At 42.6% G+C, this 23,590-nt stretch overlaps 1 protein-coding gene and 1 non-coding gene across 6 annotated transcripts in view; both read right to left on the bottom strand.

Annotated features, from left to right (window-relative positions):
- The window catches only part of LOC112248087 (casein kinase I), a 39,795-nt gene extending 16,236 nt beyond the window's left edge, over positions 1–23,559 (bottom strand). For 2 of the 5 annotated variants that reach the window (XM_042317494.1, XM_042317493.1), the window contains exons 1-4: positions 23,335–23,557; positions 13,709–14,074; positions 10,576–10,616; positions 6,064–6,133 (exon numbers count right to left, since the gene is read on the bottom strand). In XM_042317494.1, the coding sequence (XP_042173428.1) occupies positions 6,064–6,133; positions 10,576–10,616; positions 13,709–13,883 (286 nt within the window). In that variant the 5' untranslated portion in view covers positions 13,884–14,074; positions 23,335–23,557. Of the gene's footprint in view, positions 1–6,063; positions 6,134–10,575; positions 10,617–13,708; positions 14,075–23,334 lie in introns of those variants that run through there. The other 3 variants (XM_042317492.1, XM_042317495.1, XM_042317496.1) reach the window with 3 other exon arrangements.
- LOC121845708 lies at positions 13,026–13,164 on the bottom strand. Its single transcript, XR_006082700.1, has one exon. It is a non-coding gene; the product is annotated as a small nucleolar RNA SNORA47 (small nucleolar RNA).
- Positions 23,560–23,590: the final 31 nt, after the last annotated feature.

The raw sequence follows: 23,590 nt of genomic DNA on the forward strand, positions 1-23,590 counted from the left end.
GGAGTAGGCATTGACATCTCGGGTGCTCGCGGGGAGCCAAGGCAGGAATGAAAAACCAAGTGGCACCGTGGGGATGAGCTGTGAACAAGGGCTAATAAGAGGCTTCAAACAGGACCTCCCATGTCACTGCCAAGAGGCAGAAGATGCATAGTGGAATAGATTTAGCTAACTGGGACATTTTGATCCTGCTGTAGACTGATGTTCAGTTCTGTCAATGACGTATCATAATCAGGGAGACAAAGGGCAGGTTTACCTCACCAAATCTAGTTTGTCAGGCCTAAAATACGAGCGACACAGGTGGCCAAACAAGTCATTACTGCAGCGGAAGCAGACTTCATCCATCCCGGACAGATGACTGAGCAGCCTGGGCCTTACGGTAATAAAACATTCATTTATGGGAAGGATTGGCTGGCGGGAGAGCGCTTTGATGAACCATTAGTATCCACTTTCAAGCCATTGTGCACATCAGATATTCTCATCTCATAACACTGCAGCACTGTGCTTATAATTCTAAACAAGGTGCTTCTGTACTCTACTCATGGTATTGAGATGTTGTACGAACCAAATAAAAATGTTTCAACTGTTGCACCATTTTAAAAACTACTACCGTATGCCAACCTTGCCTGACGACTCAAACTGAATTCTTCCACTGCTCTTTGTTCGCTACAGTCTGAGATTGCTATCATTAAAGTTGTTTGTAGGGGATGTCAGAATGAGGGGTGTTGTACAAAACAGTCATCAGCCATTAGATCATTTCTAACCAAATCATTGTATCAAAGCCAGTGACACATTCTCAAAACGCTGCTTTAGCCACGTGTGTTCTGGCTCTGGTTCAACCCATCGGTTTCTGGGACCAATCCGAACGGTTAGAATGTGTTTGCGTTCTATAAATCATTGGGGAGGTGCTTAGATCCAGACTCATTGAGGAGAAGCAACTAAATGTCCGTGTGTGTGTCGTAGCGTTTGGCCGGAGAAAGGAGTTTGGGTAGCCTGGAAAATGCCAACCACCAATAGCTGACAATACAAGGAAACACTTGTTCTCTCCGAAACAAGTCCAGGCATGCCCACAGGGATTTTCTGATATGCAGGGGAATTTCCAAACTTACTGAACTCCTAGAGAGAAAATACATTCACACTGTGAAGATGTAGTAGGCCTATATCAAGCAGCGTTGTGTGTTATTACAGTCAATATTTATTAAGTAAATAATATTTAAGCAACCCTAGTAAACCCTCACTAGGGTTGGGCAGTATCTGGATACATCCAGCCATCCATGCCTTTCTTTTTTGATTTTCCCCCCGGGGCTGGGGAGAACACGTCATTGCAACTCTTACCCTCACAATTAAATATTAAGTTGAAGCTGGTACTTCTTTGGAGACAAAGGAAGATATTATATTAAGGGCACATACTAAGTATAACTAAAACATTCAGTATTTTGAGAATCACCGTAGAAACGATCCTGTGTTTAGGTCCTGTGGAGAATGAGCGAGAGGAAGATGGGCAGAGCAAAATCCAACTTAACATCAACCTGTCCCTGTCAACCTGTCCCAGCCAGTCAGCCCTAGAGCCCCATTGACTGCCTGCAGACGCCTACAGAGCAGTCATGTGACTGATCCATCTATGCCGGTGTATGACACGCCTACAGAGCCGTCATGTGACTGATCCACCTATGCAGGTGTATGACCACCTACAGAGCCGTCATGTGACTGATCCACCTATGCCGGTGTATGACACGCCTACAGAGCCGTCATGTGACTGATCCATCTATGCCGGTGTATGACACGCCTACAGAGCCGTCATGTGACTGATCCATCTATGCCGGTGTATGACACGCCTACAGAGCCGTCATGTGACTGATCCATCTATGCTGGTTTATGGGAAAAGGGCTATAGATAATGTTGCTCTGGAACAAAGTTCTTTCAATAAACACATGAGAGGACGGGGGAGGTCTCTCATCTCTTCTCTGAGAGCAGCGGTGCTTGTAAGACGAGGTCGGTTGGAGGCTGCAGCTAAGAGGCAGTCATGCTGAAAGCCATAGGAGGAACACATCATGGATATTTCTGGAAATGACAAATGAGTAGCCCAACCCTCCCACGCTACAAATGTTCCCAAGCAAACATTTACTTGACAACACTTTGGAAAATATTGTGTTTGAGATTGATTGGACAAGTCGAATAGAATCGGGGTGCTTTTCGCCTGCAATTTCTCCTTGCACAGCACCAAGTGACATGGACTGGGTGGGTAGAGTAGGTTTTGCTGTACATCTCATTGGCAAGTCTCGATCCTCTTCTTACTACATTTAGAACCATCCACCCAGAAACATTAGGTGTACCATGTCACTGAAGGACCTCACAGCAAGATGATATGGCAAAGGGTTTAGTCTTCTATAGAAACAACAACCGCACACAGCCCCAATCTGAAAGGGCACAGATTAAGCTGCTCTCTTTCTTTCGGAAGAACAGCAGCTTTCCACCAAACAGGATGCTTCCATTCATCTCAATTAGATGTGGTTGAATCATTAATCCATCTGGTTATCCCTCACATCTAGAGCCAACATCTGCCCTCAATGGGAGTAAGATAATGATCCTGAGGGGAATCAGGATTTAAATGTGCAAGTTCAGACTTATGCAGAGCTATACAAGTTAACTCATTTTCTCATAAATCCCTAGACATTCAAGTCAGTAGGAACAAAAGGGGCAACTTTTAGTTAACAAATTCAGCTCTGTTTAAATTTCATTTAACTTTTCTGCTGAGTCACATTCAGATGATAGGTCGGTTGGTTTATGGGCTAGGTGTCTCCTGGCCTGATCCAATCAGAGGTTGTAGTGGTGACCAGACAGCCAATCAGAGGCTGTAGTGGTGACCAGAGCACTGGTGTAGTGGTACAGTGCTGGGCCTGGCTCCTGCCAGGGCCTTTACTTGGCACTCTGGATGAAAAGCACAAATGAGTGTGACATCATGGCATTTGGAGCATACAACATTTTCACATACCCAAAAAGCCTGGGTAGGAGGTAGAAAAAAAGCAGAATTTGTCTTTTCCCCACTAGCACAGACTTTGCTGAAAAAGGGAAATGTACTACGATTGCAATATGTTGTCTCACCTAGCGATCTTAGGATGAATGCACTAGTTGTAAGTCGCTCTGGATAAGGTCATCTGCTAAATGACTAAAATGTAATATGAGGTAAGTTGGTGCTGAGACAGGCAGTCCCACTAAATAATGAATGAGTTTCCGCATGGTTGGCTTTTTCCACTCTTTACGTCTGCGAGCGTGACAGTAGAAGCGGCATGCTCTTTGTTGGACTAGCACCAGGGGTGGGCAACATATGGCCTTGCTGTCCAGATCCCATTCAATCTGTCCTACGGGAGGTTATTTTAGGGGGGTGGAGAGAATGATTATTTTGGGTAAACAAAAACATCAGGCCACTCTTGATTGTCTAAAACTAGATCGAAAGTATGTAGGAAAAAAAATGGACCTGTTCGTTTTCAAATAACTTCCCCTTTTCTGGTCCGCAAATTACTTTTGACTAAATAAATATGATCCGAATGTGGACATCACGATGGGGCCCTTGAGCCAAAATGATTTCTCACCCCTGGACTAGACAATACTCACACCAACCGGTCTACTCTGTAGGGCAAAGACACTAGGCAGCACCTTCAGAGAGCTGTGACCTGGGCAAAAGATCAAGACGTACCGTCACAAGAATTGGAGATCAAACTGGTTTTACATCTCAGCCATTCTTGAAAGATAATGGAAGTCCAATAGGAAGTGGTTCTGTACTTGACAGATAATGGAAGTCCAATAGGAAGTGGTTCTGTACTTGAAAGATAATGGAAGTCCAATAGGAAGTGGTTCTGTACTTGAAAGACAATGGAAGTACAACAGGAAGTGGTTCTGTACTTGAAAGACAATGGAAGTCCAATAGGAAGTGGTTCTGTACTTGAAAGACAATGGAAGTCCAATAGGAAGTATTTCTGTATTATTAAAAACTGACGTGCTTCAGCTTTGAAGCTTAATCTTAAAACACCTGATTATGAAACAAAGAGCAACCTACTCCTCAGTTGCAATTGATGTTGTTGTCTGATGCACTAGTCTGCTCCATAGTTGGCTGGCGTGAGTCTGACAAGGACATATCCTTTCTCCATTTCTGGAAGAATGACCTTCGGTAGAGTTTTACTGTTTTCCCAACAAACAAAAAAACACCAATGAAAAAGCACTGTTTTCACCATGGTTTAATAGGAGCTTCTTAGAACAGCTATTAAAAGATCCCTTCATTTCTATTGTATCTCAGCATGTGGGTTTCCACCCATTTCCTCAGATACTCAGGGAGGGGAAAAAAGTAGTGTTTCCCATAATCTAATGCTCTATAATGATCATTAGGTCTTCACAAGATTCCTGACAGTGGCTGGTGTTGAGGGAAATGGAGTCACGGACAGTTGAAGAGGTGTCGTGAATACTATTTGATGAGAAATGGAGTCACTTTTTCAACCTCCTGGATGTCTGGGTGGGGATGGGGGTATTATTTGGGGAATTGTGTGCCTGTATGTGAAACCTGTGTGAACTTTTGGGGATAACATTTCTGCCATGGCCTATACAGCATTAACTAGTAACTGTTCTACACAGAAATGCAACAGCAGTGAGCATCTTTTGAATGTTTAGGCAAGTTTGTGCAAACTCAAATTCCACCTCTTCTGAAGTTGATTCAAGCAGTGTGAAACATATAGGCACCTCAAGACAGGCACCAATGACTATGGGGGAATATTTGTTTTGTCTGATGTCCAAATCGTTAAGGCCTATTTGCTTAAAAACATTTTTAAAAATTATCTTTAAAAAAAATCATGTTATCTGTATGCAGAACTTGTTAGGTGGAGACCTTTAGACAAAAACAGGCAATTCATACAATTCCAGATTTTGTTTTATTAACAGGTCTCAGCCCCCCCTTTTCATAGTAATAATATGAAGGCGTTACACAAAAAAGGCCTCCATGGTAGCAACCAGAACCGAGAGCTCAAATTCGTCCTCAGCATCGCACACTTTCTCTCTAAACGTTGAGATAATGACCCACAGCTAGCACAGCTGGCATTTAAACGTGACCCATGTAAACTGTAAAGGGTTACATCTCTGCTAGGTGTTGGCGGTGGCGAATGACAGCACTTCCTGTATGGGGGGGGGATGCAAATGCCGAGATCAAACACCACCGGCGGCTCACACAGACAAAGGAGAGGGCTTGTCGTAGCCATGCATCCACGGTCACTTATCTTCCTCCCCAGAGAACAGACACACAAACAACCAGGGCAGTTGTTCCCAGGAACATTAGGCCAAAGGAATCTTATCAGCACTGGGGAAAGGAAGTTGCTTTCTGCTGCCTGGTGGTGGGGGGCTTCAAGTTGTATGAGCGAGAAATACGGGGATAGTCTTTCCTTCCTGTTGTGGATTCTCCCTCCCTGGTAAAGCAACATCCTAGTGTCAAAACCAACATGAGGTATAGTGGTAGCCTAGCGGTTAGAGCGTTGGGCCAATGACCGAAAGGTTGCTGGATCGAATCCCCGAGCTGACAAAGTAAAAATCTGTCGGTCTGCCCCTGAGCAAGGCAGTCGATTAAGACAGCCCCCCCACACCTCTTTGATTCAGAGGGGCTGGGTTAAATGTGGAAGACACATTTCAGTTGAAGGCATTCTGTTCTAACACTGACTAGGTATCCCTCTGTCCCTTAGTGCCTGTCTTGCAAACATTGTCTGTTGTGCTTCATGTGTCCTACAAGTCCATTCAACTAGGTTAAGATCATAGTCTCAGTTGTAGAAACCAACCACAACGGATTTTAATCATTTATATTTGAGATGTCCAACCAATTTACAGGTCAAACTAGTCCCTTGCAAGAAATGAAGCTGAAATATTCTCAAAATTAATGTCAAAGCTTATCGTTGTCATCTAGAGCGAGTAATCACTTATTGTGGATATGGGGTAATCTTTTTGTTAAATCAACCAAAAACAGTTGAGTGATTGTCATGCAGCAAACACAAGAACACCAGGGAACAGGAATGAAGATAATCCAGAGCGTGACCTTACCTGTACTTCCTAATGTTTTGTAGAACCGGTACTCCAAATGTAACTGTGGTGCCCTCGACTTGACTGGTTCCTGCGCGACAGGGTACAACAATGCACTTCAATTAACAATGGGGGGAATATACTTTTACTGACTGGCAGTTTCCCCCACAGCATTTGGGTTCAAATTGCTGACTTAAATTGTAATGAGACTTTTGCGAGCTTCATATTTTTTGGTAGTACAGCAATTTATAGCCGTCTGGAGAGCTATTAGAATGGCATGAGTCATTTCCCGTGCCACAGCTTTTAGAGGCACACCTAAGCTGGCATTTCCACCAGCTACTATTTATCTGCTTGTCCAGAACAGTCCTGCCAGGCAACCATTGTGCCACACATATCCCAGCCTAGCTTGTGATGTATGAAGAGCATTAGGACTATTAACTTCAATACATGTTAGCAGGTATCCTTTACAGGGGTCGCGTTAAGAGCTCAGAAATCTGCATTTTCAAAAAATATCTGTTTAAATAATTTCACCTGCGTTTTATATTGGAAGTCAAGTGTTTGGTCTTTCAATATAAATAAAGTGGTCCGGGGAGTGCAACTATAGTTTTCCCTCACCAAAAATACATTAATGCAACACATTTGGCAGAAAATAGCTTCATTTTCATCAGATAACAACAGAAGTGCAACGCTATTTGGCTGGCAGCCACACAAGTAAATGAGCTTACAATGAATAAGCTAGTTTTTTTTGTGTTGCAAAAAACAATGCACAGCCATCAAATTTCTAATGTTTACTATAGAAAGAATGCAGCCAGCTACATTTCCTAATGTTTTGCTTGAAGTTAATCTGGCATTTTACCAGAGAAAAGTAGACTACACTGAGAAAAGTACCAGAGAAAAGTAGACTACACTGAGAAAAGTACCAGAGAAAAGTAGACTACACCAGTCAGAGCGCTGTCTGCTGATAGAATGCCGTTCTACTGAAGCACAAGTTTGTGCTGATGACAGCAGAAATTACAATAAGGTTTTCAAAAATGCAGTAATATTGTGTGTTTTATAATTTAAAAAATAAATAAAATTGGGTGAAAAACAGAATTCTGCGTTACATGCTAACCACGTTCGATGCGCGAGCGTACCGCTGTGACACTCGGGAGCCCAAAATCTATGGTTTCGACCATGATTAAATAATAATGGATTGGATTTATATAGTGCCTTTCTACCAACTGTTGTATTAAAAGCGCTTTACATAGTAATGAGGAAACAACCATTTTGCGCCTGAACGCTCACCACACATCAGCTAGCATTGTGGAGCGGTGAAGCATCATAAATGCCAATTAGGAATGAGATGGATGGATTCGGTGGCCATGATGGAAATGGGACAGGTTGGGAATTTAGCAAGGACACAGAGGTTAACACTAGAGGTTGACCGATTAATCGGAATGGACGATTAATTAGGGACAATTTCAAGGTTTCATAACAATCGGAAATCAGTATTTTTACACCGATTTGGCCGATTAAAAAAAAAAAAAAAAAAAAAATCCTACAGCTTTATTTAACTAGGTAAGTAAGTTAAGAACACATTTTTATTTTCAATGACGGCCTAGGTCTAGGTGGGTTAACTGCCTTGTTCAGGGGCAGAATGACAGATTTTTACCTTGTCAGCTCGGGGATTCAATCTTGCAACCTTACAGTTAACTAGTCCAACGCTCTAACCACCTGCATCTCATTGCACTCCACGAGGAGCCTGCCTGTTACGGGAATGCAGTAAGATGCCAAGGTAAGTTGCTAGCTAGCATTAAACTTAGCTTATAAAAAACAATCAATCAGGGTAGCCTAGTGGTTAGAAAGTTCAAATCCCCGAGCTGACAAGATACAAATCTGTTGTTCTGCCCCTGAACAGGCAGTTAACCCACTGTTCCTAGGCCGTCATTCAAAATAAGAATTAGTTCTTAACCGACTTAAAAGGTAAAAAAAAAAATCATAATCACTAGTTAAACTAGTAATATCATCAACCATGTGTAGTTATCTAGTGTGTCATGCGTTGCATATAATCGATGCGGTGCACATTCGCGGAAAAAGGACTGTCTTTGCTCCAACGTGGTTAGGTACACGTTGGAGCAACGACAGTCCTTTTTCCACGAATGTGCACCACATCAATTATATGCAACGGTACAGAGAGAAATTATCCTATTGTCCTATATATACTATATTAACTACAACCTAAAACCTCTTACCTTGGAATATTGAAGTCTCCTGTTAAAAGGAAAGGACCACTATCGTATGTTCTCATGTTCTGAGCAAGGAACTTAAAAGTTAGCTTTTTCACATGGCACATATTGCACGTATTTTCTTCTCCAACACCAAATTGAATATGTTTCATTATTTATTTGAGGCTAAATTGATTTTTATTGATGTGTTATGTTAAGTTAAAATAAGTGTTAATTCAGTATTGTTGTAATTGTCATTATTACAAATAAATAAAAAATAAAAATAGTCCGATTAAATTGGTATCTGCTTTTTTTGGTCCTCCAATAAATCGGTATCGAAAAATCATAATCGGTCAACCTCTAGTTAACACCTATACAATTGGGATAAGTGCCATGGGATTTTTAATGACCAGAGAGTCAGGACACCTGTTTAATGTCACATCAGGAAGACGGCTCCCTATGCAGAGCAATGTCCCCTTCACTGCCCTGGAGCATTGGGATTCGATCTTAAGACCAGAGGGCCCTCCAACCCCACTTCCAACAGCATCTGGTCTCCCATCCAGGGACCTACTAGTGGAAACCCTGTTTAGCTTCAGATGCAAGCCAGCAGGCAGTGGGATGCAGGGTGGTATGCTGGTATGCTGACAATTAGGCCTAGTCACTTCCACATAAAAAAGTACAAGTCTAATTTCCCTTTCAGTATCAACCCTCAGAAATCTTAGTTTGTAAACAAAGACTTCAGTAGCCTACAATTGATATGCATTCATTCTGGCCTGATTCTAGGCATACAGAGCAGTGCTGCTGTCAAGTGCCTCATACGACAGCCCCCAAACTCCTCTAGACCTGTCCTTCAGAGAAATTACTGCTAGGGCTCACCATGTTGACTGTCAACAACTTAAAAACTGCTTCAAAGGCAGAGTCTGATGTTTTTCAGGCGATGTGTCCTCTGGGAGTGTAAAATCGAGGCTGGTCGCATGCGTGCCTCACTAGGCCTTTGCTCAATTATTTTATTTATTTTACCCCCCAAGTTCGTGGTATCCAATTGTTAGTAGTTACTATCTTGTCTCATCGCTACAACTCCCGTACGGGCTCGGGAGAGACGAAGGTTGAAAACCATGCGTCCTCCGAAACAACCCAACCAAGCCACACTGCTTCTTAACACAGCACGCATCCAACCCGGAAGCCAGCCGCACCAATGTGTCGGAGGAAACACCGTGCACCTGGCGACCTGGTTAGCCCTAGACCACTGGGCCACCCAGGTAGCCCCCTTTGGTCAATTATTAATGAGTGACAGATTATGCGTGTAGCCTTTGGGTCACCGCTAACTGTAGCCTACATAAGGACTTTGGATCACCGCTAACTGTAGCCTACATAAGGCCTTTGGGTCATCGCTAACTGTAGCCTACAAAAGGACATTGGGTCACCGCTAACTGTAGCCAACATAAGGACTTTGGGTCATCGCTAACGGTAGCCTACATAAGGCCTTTGGATCACCGCTAACTGTGTTCGTAGCTTATGCCCACCCATACCATAACCCCACTGCTACCATTGGGCACTGGTATACACGCTGTCTGCCATCTGCCCTGTCCAGTCGAAACTGGGATTCATCTGTGAAGAGCACACCTCTCCAGCGTGCCAGTGTCCATCGTAGCTGAGCATTTGCCCACCGAAGTCGGTTACGACCCCAAACTGAGCACACAGATGAGCTTCCCTGAGCAGGTTTCTGACAGTTTGTGCAGAAATTATTAGATTGTGCAAATCCACAGTTTTATCAGCTGTCCGGGTGGTTGGTCTCAGACGATGCCGCATGTGAAGAAGCTGGATGGGGATGTCCTGCGCTGGCGTGGTTACACGTGGTCTGTAGTTGAGGCTGGTTGGACACATTGCAAAGTTCTCTAAAATGATGTTGGAGCCAGCTTATGGTAGAGTAAATTAACATTCAATTCTCTGGCAACAACTCAATTGCTGCAGTCAGCATGCCAATTGCACGCTCCCTTAACTTGAGACATCTGTAGCATTGTGTAGTGTTACAAATTTGCACATTTTAGAGTGGCATTTTATTGTCCCCAGCACAAGGTGCACCTGTGCAATGATCATGCTGTTTAATCAGCTTCTTGATATGCCACACCTGTCAGGTGGAAGGATTATCTTGGCAAAGGAGAAATTCTCACTAAATGGGATGTAAACAAATATGTGCAAAAAAAATGAGAAATAAGCTTTTTATGTGTATGGAAAATGTCAGTGATCTTTTATTTCAGCTCATGAAACCAACACATGTTGTGTTTATATTTTTGTTCAGTGCATTTTTTTTTCAGGAGAGAGTACTTACCAGTTTAATAGCTACATACTCATTGGTGTAGAGATTTTTACCTGAAACAAAGCAGAGAGAGGTGGCATTCAGATAAGAGCACTTTGGTTATTACTCAACCTACTGAAGGGCTTGCCTAAATAGAGTGTTTTGGTGTTTAGCTTAGTAGACAGCAAATGACCATCTCCAAAAGCAGTTTCAGAGCAGGACAAAAAAGGCATAGAAAAATAGTGAGCTTTGCGTTGCTCAGGGGAACTTCAGTCTAGCCTCAAGAAATGAGTGTGTATGCATCAATCTATCTCTAGACAGAGGTTTGTGTGTGACTCAATGATTCACAGTTGAAGTCGGAAGTTTACATACACCTTAGCCAAATACATTTAAACTCAGTTTTTCACAATTCCTTACATTTAATCAGAGTAAAAATGCCCTGTTTTAGGTCAGTTAGGATCACCACTTTATTTTAAGAAAGTAAAATGTCAGAATAACAGTAGAGAGAATTTTTTATTTCAGCTTTGATTTCTTTCATCACATTCCCAGTGGGTCAGAAGTTTACATACACTCAATTAGTATTTGGTACCATTGCCTTTAAATTGTTTAACTTGGGTCAAATGTTTCTGGTACCCTTCCACAAGCTTCCCACAAAAGTTGGGTCAATTTTGGCCCATTCCTCCTCACAGAGCTGGTGTACCTGAGTCAGGTTTGTAGGCCTCCTTGCTCACACACGCTTTTTCAGTTCTGCCCACAAATGTTCTATAGGATTGAGGTCAGGGCTTTGTGATGGCCACTCCAATACCTGGAATTTGATGTCCTTAAGCCATTTTGCCACAAATGTGGAAGTATGCTTGGGGTCATTGTCCATTTGGAAGACCCATTTGCAACCAAGCTTTAACTTTCTGACTGATGTCTTGAGATGTTGCTTCAATATATCCACATAATTTTCCTACCTCATGATGCCATCTATTTTGTGAAGTGCACCAGTCCCTCCTGCAGCAAAGCACCCCACAACATGATTCTGCCACCCCCGTGTTTCACGTTTGGGATGTTGTTCTTCGGCTTGCAAGCCTCCCCCCTTTTCCAGCTAACATAACAATGGCCATTATTGCCAAACAGCTCTATTTTTGTTTCATCAGACCAGAGGACATTTCTCCAAAAAGTATGATCTTTGTCCCCACGTGCAGCTGCAAACAGTAGTCTGGCTTTTTTATGGCGGTTTTGGAGCAGTGGCTTCTTTCTTGCTGAGCGGTCTATCAGGTTATGTCGATATAGGACTCATTTGCTGTTGTTCTGGGATTGATTTGCACTTTTCGCACCAAAGTACGTTCATCTCTAGGAGACTGAACGAGTCTCCCTCCTGAGCGGTATGACAGCTGCGTGGTCCCATGGTGTTCATACTTGCGTACTATTGTTTGTACAGATGAACGTGATACCGTCAGGCGTTTGGAAATTGCTCCCAAGGATGAACCAGACTTGGGGAGGTCTACAATTTATTTTCTGAGGTCTTGGCTGATTTATTTTGATTTTCCCATGATGTCAAGCAAAGAGGCACTGAGTTTGAAGGTAGGCCTTGAAATACATCCACAGGTACACCTCCAATTGACTCAAATGATGTAAATTAGCCTATCAGAAGCTTCTAAAGCCATGACAATTTTCTGGAATTTTCCGAGCTGTTTAAAGGCACAGTCAACTTAGTGTATGTAAACTTCTGACCCACTAGAATTGTGATACAGTGAATTATAAATGAAATAATCTGTCTGTAAACAATTGCTGGAAAAATTACTTGTGTCACGCACAAAGTAGATGTCCTAACCAACTTGCCAAAACTATAGTTTGTTAACAAGAAATTTGTGGAGTGGTTGAAAAACAAGTTTTAATGACTCCAAACTAAGTGTCATGTAAACTTCCGACTTCAAATGTCTATATACACTAGATTACTAATGCATGGGCGCTGTGTTGAAGCCACCGCACTGACATTTTGGGCCTCCCCTACAATTGTAAAAAATATTCAGAAAGTTATAGAAATGCATTTATTAATGTCTACATTTGTTTTAACCTCATTATATTACAGAAACCTTATGCAAACTTTCAAATTATATTACGTGAGCTAAACACAAAAGTAAAATATAACATTTTCCTTAGCATATATATTTTTTTAGATAAATGTTATGGACAAAAACAAAAGTTAAATGTAATGTTATTTTTAAAAATGTAAATAACGTAGAATTCTAGTCATTCCTATGGAGGACTGCTCTTAAATGAGGAGCGCCAATATGGCCGACCGGTGGTTTCAAAACCTCTCAATGACCAATACCAGGTTTTATAAACATCATTGGTGTGACCCCAGTATGCTCCATTCAGCAAGCAGGCCCCGCCTATGGCCATCACGTGTACTAGCTAATCTACTCAATTAAGAGAAATGCATTGATTATTGGTACAGCAGCATAGCAGAGTACCACATGTACTACTACAACGGAATTCTGTACACAGACACAACATTAGTGCCGATGGGTCTCAGAGACAGTTGTTGTGTCGGTCTTGTGTTGCTGTGGGAGGTTATAATATAACCAGTTATAACAGCACACGTTGAAGCTGATAAACCTTCTCAGTCCTCCGTGTCATTGGATTGTCAGAATGTCATGAATTTAGCATCTGTAATATGGCTTTTATGTTCCTGGCCATGATAGGCCAAGCCACTGAAAGACTGTGCATTATTTATGTGAAGCAGGCATGAATAAATCACTATCAATATATGCCTATCCCCGTGAGCCCAAAATAAAAGCACTATGGACAACATAAGCGATACTGGGTCTGGGAGGCTTGTGTGGCCAATAGTGATGCACGGTATTAAATATATATATATATATATTTCACCTTTATTTAACCAGGTAGGCTAGTTGAAAACAAGTTCTCATTTGCAACTGCGGCCTGGCCAAGATAAACCACGGTAATATACTACTCAGTATCGTGATACTTGGTCTGGTATTGCATTGTAAGTAATACGTTGGTATCATGACAACACTAGTGTCCAAACACATCGTATGAAATTATCAACACAACAAAGAGCAGTTCATGTTACCACATGTAAACCGAGTGTCCTTGGGTGGATCAATATGAAATACAGTCCTACCATTATAAAGATGACATTAACTCCTCTTACCGAGCTTCAGTTCTCCGAAGTTGCCGCAGCCGATCTTCTTGCCCACGCGGAAGTTGGGTCCCACCATGAGAACCCCGGAGGAGGCTGAGGAGCTGGAGGGTCTGGAGTGCCCGCTGCGCCCCTGTGCCACCTTGCTGCTCCTCGCCGGCCGCTCACCCTCTTTTGGATGGTCCATGGCACTGCGGGAACCGCCGGGCGGCTGCTGCTGCTTCGAGGGATCCAGTTAGAGGCCTCGGGCCGTGCCCACCACAGCCCGTCACTGGCACAGGGCCGCTGGCTGCCCCTTCGCCCCCCCCTCTACCACTCACTGTGGTGGCTGGCCGATGTGCTCGACATCGGGGTCGGACCAGGGAAGAGATAGGAGACCTAGGGAGCAAGCAGGAAGTAAACACGTTAGGAGGCGTCACTACAGACCCGGTTCGATTCCAGGCTGTATCACAACCGGCCGTGATTGGGAGTCCCATAGGGCGGCGCACAATTGGCCCTGCGTCGTTAGGGTTAACAATCATTGTAAATAAGATTTTGTTCTTAACTGACTTGACCAGTTAAAAAAAAAAAAACGTAAATAAAATGAAAATATAGCTACTGAGATCTTTTGTCTGGCTGAACGGGACATACTTCAAATCAGAGCATGCTGGACTGTTAGCTACCATGCTTATTAAAGCTAGGAATCCTTACTTGCTACAGCAATGTTTTTAACTTAATGATTTTTACCCGTTGATTTGATGACTATAAACGTATAAATGCAGTGTTTAGATCAACCGTCATACCAATTCAGAACACAAAATAAACATATTATTTTACTGTAAACAAACACCATATAGCCTCAATTTAAATATAATTTTGATATCATGGATGGTCAGGTCTTGCATACATAGCTCTGCCTATGAATTCGAGTGTTTACATTTCTCTAGGCCCAAGCTTTTACCAAAGCAGAGGCAGGGTAACACTTTGTTATTGTTTTAACTAAGGATTTTAGCCTTAAGGAGACAAATAATATGTTGAGTAGGACAAAGTTGAGCACATGAACTACAGTCAATTTCTTATCATTGTCTACTATTAGAAAGGTGAACAGAACAACATTGTTGTACGTCTCGCTCTACCACCGAAGACTTGCTAGAGAGATACTAACCAACATGAAATGTAGTCAAGAGGTTTGACCCTGGAGACAAAGTGAAAGTCGTGATTTTAATCATCTTAGATTACACCCACTGGCTGTACTCAAGGATGTGGGTAGTGAGATTATTATGTAAACCATTACATAAAGTTGTCTCACAGCAGGGAAACAAAATAACAACTTTACACACAGCCTGGACTTCATCAACAGAATGTCTTGCCCATGAGAGTGTGTTAACAGGCCTTATCATTGTAAACCCCATTACACTGTCTTGAGACTGCCTGATTGTCAGTAATGATTTCTTGCTCATTAATTACAATAGCACACCAGTGGTGTGTAACAACTTCATAAAATGATCAGTTAGGAGACAAAAGTAGTGAAAATAGATGTAGCCTAGGACTACTTTCAATGGACCTACAAAGCTAGCTCCCTTTCCCAAGAGCCACCAGTGCGTCCTCAACCAAATTATGTTTGCACATCGATAACTGCTCAAAGTATTTGTTTTATATCAACACAATGAATCCTGAAAAGCATAGATGATTTGCTGAGACATGGAGGCATGGGTGAAGCTGGAGTAGTGTGTGTGTGTGCACGCTCCGGTGACTCATGTTCAGTTTCTCAAATTCTATCTCAGTGTCAAAGACAGCCAGTCTCTCCCAAGGGCAGCTCCACAGCCTTCCCATTACATAAACCCCCAAAACAGTGCATGACTACAAAACAGGGAGAGCACAGCACAGCAAAGACAGCAGTGGTGTTGGTGAGGTGACAACTTATCCAGTCCCATCCAGAAGCAATCATTTCCATCTATCTGGCTGCACAACAGTCATGCTGGATCTTGTGTGCATACATGGTTGTATTAGACCTAAATGACTAGTGTTATTGCCTTAGATGAATGAGTGTGCTACTTTTTTCCAGTCCAATAATCAAATTGGAAATTGGCCTTCATGTGTGTTTTTAGGGGGTCGATATTTACTACATGCTGCTCACCTAGTGGTGGGTATAACATTAACTTGCATTAATACTGTCATCTAATAAAAGTTAGATAACAGTGTAGGTTACCTTACTTTAAGTCTATATGACCGTAGCCATATGTTAAGCCATCTGTGCATTACAACCATTAACTTCAACACAGGATTTCCCACATCCCGGTATCTGAAATACACTTCTGTTGTCATGCACACATGATGCCAAAAAAACATAACATTGATGGCTTTCCTGCTAAGTCGTTTTTTTTGGCATCATGTGTGTTCATGACACCATCAGAAGTGTTTTTCAGACACCAGGCGGTGGGAAATCCTGTAATAGGAGTATATAGTATATTCTTACTCATAGCCATCAGGCTTTGAATGTGATGATTTATGATTACGTCCATGATACAAATGTTATTGCTCGTTTCCCCAGAAAAGGATAGACAAAAGCATTTATTAGCTAAAACAAAAGGACTATCTTTTAATGGTCCTGAGGTGCAGTTGTCTTAATATCGGTTAATCATTATGTGTAGGCTGTAGTATTGATACTTGTCTGTGGTGATAAAACATTTTTCCAAGTAAGGGATCAATAAAGTACTACTCTACTCTCTGGTAGGCTATACAGTTGAGGTAGCTCAGACAACAGGACACATTATCTCTTTAGTAGGCTATACAGTTGAGGTAGCTCAGACAACAGGACACATTATCTCTTTAGTAGGCTATACAGTTGAGGTAGCTCAGACAACAGGCCACATTATCTCTCTAGTAGGCTATACAGTTGAGGTAGCTCAGACAACAGGCCACATTATCTCTCTAGTAGGCTATACAGTTGAGGTAGCTCAGACAACAGGCCACATTCTCTCTCTAGTAGGCTATACAGTTGAGGTAGCTCAGACAACAGGATACATTATCTCTGGTAGGCTATACAGTTGAGGTAGCTCAGACAACAGGCTGCATTATATCTCTAGTAGGCTATACAGTTGAGGTAGCTCAGACAACAGTCCGTATTCTCTCTCTAGTAGGCTATACAGTTGAGGTAGCTCAGACAACAGGCCACATTCTCTCTCTAGTAGGCTATACAGTTGAGGTAGCTCAGACAACAGGCTGCACTATCAAACTGAGTGTTTGGGTGTTTAATGATCAAGACTGGTGACAAATAGCTACAATAACACTGCGGCGACAGTGTGTGGACAGGGTTAGCTACAATAACACTGCGGCGACAGTGTGTGGACAGGGTTAGCTACAATATCACTGCGGCGACAGTGTGTGGACAGGGTTAGCTACAATAACACTGCGGCGACAGTGTGTGGACAGGGTTAGCTACAATATCACTGCGGCAACAGTGTGTGGACAGGGTTAGCTACAATAACACTGCGGCGACAGTGTGTGGACAGGGTTAGCTACAATATCACTGTGGCGACAGTGTGTGGACAGGGTTAGCTACAATATCACTGCGGCAACAGTGTGTGTACAGGGTTAGCTACAATAACACTGCGGCGACAGTGTGTGGACAGGGTTAGCTACAATAACACTGCGGCGACAGTGTGTGGACAGGGTTAGCTCCCGTTAGCTGTCCTCTACAATGAGTTTGTCACAGGTGTCAAACTCATATGCAGGGCCGAGTATCTGCGGGTTCACTCCTCCCTTGTACTTTATAGATCAACTAGGGTCCCTGATTGGTTAAAAACTCCCCTCACCTTGTCGTCTGGGTCTTATTTGGCCAAATGAAAAGGAACTAACAAAACTAGCAGACACAGTCCTCCATGGACCGAGTTTGACACCCCTGCTCTAAAAAGGAGTCATTAACCTTTAGTGGAAAGATCAGATCTGGGGGGGCAATATGAAGGGATTCCCACTGTGGCAGTGCCAGCTAGCAGCTGGTTCTCCCACTGTCTTCTCTCATGCACTGTAGCTTGAGGCAATTTCTCAGCCCCATTGACTTCCTTTCAAAGTTCCCCACACAACAACACAGGCCAACTCAACTTTTCCAAGCAGGCCTTCAAAGAAAACTTGTCAGGACACGGGCTGACCTAATTAGAGTTGTCACGATACCAGTTTCGCGATACTAGGAAGTAAAGAAGCAAAGGCAACAAAACATGAAGCAGACTTAATTTCCTGAGGTTAACAGTCCTCATGTTTGGGGGGAAAAAATCTTATGCTGTCACTCAGTCACATTTGTTTATTTTGTAAACTACAAAACACAATATTTTACATAACGTAGGATTTTAAAGGACCATCGAGTTTAAAATCTGGTTTCGTAGTACTGGAATCGTGACAACACTGGACGGAACAGAAAGATTGTGTTGCATCCTTAAACCCACAATTCATAGTGTGGCCATTTTTTCAGTTTCTGACAATTAACAATCATTTCCAGTCATCGTACACATTTGGTGGAAGGGAGTTCTGTCATAAATAAAAGGATAAAAGAAAGTGGTTTGAGAACAAACCCTGGCACCTTGCTGGGCCTGGTGCCTCCTACAGACCCTGTGGTTAACCTGAGACCCTGGCACCTTGCTGGGCCTGGTGCCTCCTACAGACCCTGTGGTTAACCTGAGACCCTGGCACCTTGCTGGTCCTGGTGCCTCCTACAGACCCTGTGGTTAACCTGAGTCCCTGGCACCTTGCTGGTCCTGGTGCCTCCTACAGACCTTGTGGTTAACCTGAGACCCTGCACCTTGCTGGGCCTGGTGCCTCCTACAGACCTTGTGGTTAACCTGAGACCCTGCACCTTGCTGGGCCTGGTGCCTCCTACAGACCTTGTGGTTAACCTGAGACCCTGGCACCTTGCTGGGCCTGGTGCCTCCTACAGACCCTGTGGTTAACCTGAGACCCTGCACCTTGCTGGGCCTGGTGCCTCCTATACATCTTGTGGTTAACCAGTGACCCTGGCACCTTGCTGGGCCTGGTGCCTCCTATAGGCATTGTGGTTAGCCTGAGACCCTGGCACCACATCACACCTTCTCCTCCATGCTTCACGGTGGGAACCACACATGCAGAGATCATCCGTTCACCTACTCTGCGTCTCACAAATACATTGCGGTTGGACCAAATAATTCAAATTTGGACTCTGTCTAATGTCCATTGCTCGTGTTTCTTGGCCCAAGCAAGTCTCTCCTTCTTATGTGTCCTTTAGTAGTGGTTTCTTTGCAGCAATTAAAAAAAAAAAAAATTACCTTTATTTAACTAGGCAAGTCAGTTAAGAACAAATTCTTATTTTCTATGACGGCCTAGGAACAGTGGGTTAACTGCCTGTTCAGGGGCAGAACGACAGATTTGTACCTTGTCAGCTCGGGGATTCGAACTTGCAACGTTTCAGTTACTAGTCCAACGCTCTAACCACTAGGCTACCCTGCCGCCCCAATTTGACCATGAAGGCCTGATTCACGCAGTCTCCTGAACAGTTGATGTTGAGATGTGTCTGTTACTTGAACTCGGTGAAGCATTTATTTGGGCTGCAATTTCTGAGGTGCAGTTAACTCTTATGAACATATCCTCTGCAGCAGAGGTAACTCTGGGTCTTCCTTTCCTGTGGCGGTCCTAATGAGAGCCAGTTTCATCATAGCGCTGATGGTTTTTGTGACTGCATTTGAAGAAACTTTAAAAGTTTATGAAATTTTTGAGATTGACTAACTTTCATCTCTTAAACTTCTTAGAGATAGGGGGCAGTATTCAGAGGTTTGGATGACTGACCAGCCCAAAGTAAACTGCCTGTTACTCAGGCCCAGAAGCTAGGATATGCATATGCATGGTAGTATTGGATAGAAAACACTAAAGTTTCTAAAACTGTTAAAATAATGTCTGTGTGTATAACAGAACTGATTTGGCAGGCGAAACCCAATGCTTTTCTATGGGGAAGCCAAATTATTAGGTCTGCCCAACGCATTACCGGGGAAAAAATTTCTGCCCTCCTGGACACCTACAGCACCCAATGGCATAGGAAGGCCAAAAAGATCATCAAGGACATCAACCATCTGAGCCACTGCCTATTCACCCCGCTAACATCCAGAAGGCGAGGTCAGTACAGGTGCATCAAAGCTGGGACCGAGAGACTGAAAAACAGCTTCTATCTCAAGGCCATCAGACTGCTAAATAGCCATCGCTAGCACATCAGAGGCGGCTGCCTATACACATAGATCAGGAATCCCTGACCACTTTTAGAAATGGATCACTAGACACTTTAATGTTTCTGTATCTAGCATTACTCATCTCATATGTATAAACTGCACTCTATACTAGAGGTCGACCGATTAATCGGAATGGCCGATTAATTAGGGCCGATTTCAAGTTATCATAACAATCGCAAATCTGTATTTTTGGGGGCCGATTATTTTTTTAAATATTATTTTTAATTCATTTTATTTAACTAGGCAAGTCAGTTATTAAGAACACATTCTTATTTTTGGTGTTGAACACTGAGCTGTAGTCAATTAATAGCATGTTCCTTTTGTCCAGGTGGGAAAGGGTACCTGTGGAGTGCAATAGATTGCATCATCTGTGGATCTTTTGGCATTCTCTCAACCAGCTTCATGAGGTATCAAATCAAATTTTTCAAATTTATTGGTCACATACACGTGTTTAGCAGATTATTGCAGGTGTAGCAAAAATGCTTGTGCATCTGGCTCCGATAGTGCAGTAATATCAAACAAGTATTATCTACGTTTTACAACATATACCCAATACACATAAAAAAATAAGTAAGGAATGGATTAAGAATATATATAGATATGTCAGAGTGGCATTGGACTAAGATACCGTAGAGATACTCATCTCATATGTATAAACTGCACTCTATACTAGAGGTCGACCGATTAATCGGAATGGCCGATTAATTAGGGCCGATTTCAGGTAATCATAACAATCGCAAATCTGTATTTTTGGGGGCCGATTATTTTTTTAAATATTATTTTTAATACATTTTATTTAACTAGGCAAGTCAGTTATTAAGAACACATTCTTATTTTCAATGACTGCCTAGGAACTGTGAGCTAACTGCCTTGTTCTGGGGCAGAATGACAGATTTTCACCTTGTCAGCTCAGGGGTTTCAATCTTGCAACCGCACAGTTAACTAGTCCAACGCTCTAACCATTGCACTTCACGAGTAGCTGCTTTTTTTGGTCCTCCAAAAATCGGTCGACCTCTACTCTATACTAGTCTACGGTATCTTAGTCCAATGCCACTCTGACATATCTATATATATTCTTAATCCATTCCTTACTTATTTTTTATGTGTATTGGGTATATGTTGTAAAACGTAGATAATACTTGTTTGATATTACTGTACTATCGGAGCCAGATGCACAAGCATTTTTGCTACACCTGCAATAATCTGCTAAACACGTGTATGTGACCAATAAATTTGAAAAATTTGATTTGATACCTCATGAAGCTGGTTGAGAGAATGCCAAAAGATCCACAGATGATGCAATCTATTGCACTCCACAGGTACCCTTTCCCACCTGGACAAAAGGAACATGCTATTAATTGACTACAGCTCAGTGTTCAACACCATAGTACCCTCAAAGCTCATCACTAAGCTAAGGACCCTGGGACTAAACACCTCCCTCTGCAACTGGATCCTGGACTTCCTGACGGGCCACCTCCAGGTGGTATGGGTAGGTAACAACAAATCTGCCACGCTGATCCTCAACATGGGGGCCCCTCAGGGGTGTGTGCTCAGTCCCCTCCTCTTCACCCATGACTGCATGGCCAAGCACGACTTCACCATCATTAAGTTTGCTGACAACAACAGTGGTAGGCCTGATCACCGACAACAGTGAGACAGCCTATAGGGAGGAGGTCAGAGACCTGTCTGTGCCAGGGCAACAACCTCTCCCTCAACGTGATCAAGACTAAGGAGATGATTGTGGACTACAGGAAAAGGAGGACTGAGCATTCCACCATTCTCATCAGCAGGGCTGTAGTAGAGCAGGTTGAGAGCTTCAAGTTACTTGGTGTCCGCATCACCAACAAATTACCATGGTCCAAACACACCAAGACAGTCGTGAAGAGGGCATGACAAAGCCTATTCCCCCTCAGCAGCCTGAAAAGATTTGGCAAGGGTCCTCAGATCCTCAAAAAGTTATACAGCTGCACCATCGAGAGCATCGTGACTGGTTGCATCACTACCTGGTATGGCAACTGCCGGCCTCCGACCACAAGGCACTACAGCGGGTTGTGCGTACGGCCCAGTACATCACCGGGGCCAAGCTTCCTGCCATCCAGTACCTCTATACCAAGAGGTGTCAGAGGAAGGTCCAAAAAAAGTGTCAAAGACTCCAGCCTCAATTACCTCGACTAATCGGTGCCCCTGCATATTGACTCTGTACCGGTACCCCTGTATATAGCCTCACTACTGTTATTTTACTGCTGCTATTGAACTATTTGTTATCCATTTTTTAGGTAATTATTTTTCTTAAAACTGCATTATTGGTTAATAAGGGCTTGTAAATAAGCATTTCACTGTAAGGTCTGTCGTATTCGGCGCATGAGACAAATCAAATTTGATTTGAAGCTGTCATAAAGGCAAAGGGTGGCTACTTTGAAGAATCTCAAATATATTTTGATTTGTTTAACACTTTTTAGTTACTACATGATTCCATCTGTGTTACTTCATAGTTGTGACGTCTTCACTATTATTATACAATGTAGAAAATAGAAAAAAATAAAGAAAAACCCTTGAATGAGTAGGTGTGTCCAAACTGGACTGGTACTGTATGTCCATATATACTGTAAATAACGTCATTTATATTATATACACGTCAATATATTTCGTCTCAGATAGCCAGATTAACATCAAATGAGTAATCATTCTACTGTAGGTCTAATCTTTTTCGCCCCAAAAAAATAATGGTTATATCTAGGCCTACACAATTTAATAACAAGACATAACGTTACCTAGCTAACAGGGACAATACTGATTTAATGTTAACTGCAGAGATGCTTTTCCACAAGCTAAAAAACGATACCAGCAGCGACGTTTGTTATTATAGGCTTCTTCCATAGACAAAAGATACTTCCTGACAATGTGGATATATCGATTAGCTAGCCATCTACAGTAACGTTAGATGTGTAAATTGACCTTAGCTTGCTAGTTACTTAGCTTTCACACACTGAGCCAATGATGGGAATGTTTATAACGTTAGCTAGCTAGATAGATAGCGTTTATTTTGTCAAAAGCAACCACCACCACTTTTAGCAGCAACCACAATTTTATCCAACCATAACTTTCATATATCCAGCCAACAGCTAGTTAGCTAACGTTAGGTTATACAAAACAAACTGAATTGGATGAAAAAGCAATAACGTTACTTGCTTGGATACGTTAGCTAGCTAGCAGGCCAATTAATAGCGCCATTTATTTAATTGGTATTTAGCTATAGCAGCCTCATTGACATGGAACTACATTTATTTCAGGGGGAACGTAATTTCGGTTAACCCAAATTAGGTGGAACGAGGAAATGGAAAATAGCTAACGTTCGCTAGTAGTTATCGTCATTAGCAACGAGGCTAGCTATCATCATGCAAACAACCACCGACTTACTTTAGCTGTGGTACTCCTGCTGTTGATTCGGACGCCTCTTGCGATTCACCTAAGTGTTCGAGTGTATTTAATTCTATCAAATATAAATATTGTATAATTATCAGTCAATAGAGACAGACAAGCAACCCTTTCATTATTTTTCTTCTTCTTGCTATCTCGCTGTTCGTGAAAGGTTGACGTTCTCCGGAAGTACAGGCAGTCGCACCATTGAGCTTTGAACGACACACCCGCTTGCGTCAACACTTCCAGGTTGCAC

Source organism: Oncorhynchus tshawytscha, unplaced genomic scaffold (assembly GCF_018296145.1).
Source record: "Oncorhynchus tshawytscha isolate Ot180627B unplaced genomic scaffold, Otsh_v2.0 Un_contig_4271_pilon_pilon, whole genome shotgun sequence".
Taxonomy (NCBI): Eukaryota; Metazoa; Chordata; class Actinopteri; order Salmoniformes; family Salmonidae; genus Oncorhynchus; species Oncorhynchus tshawytscha.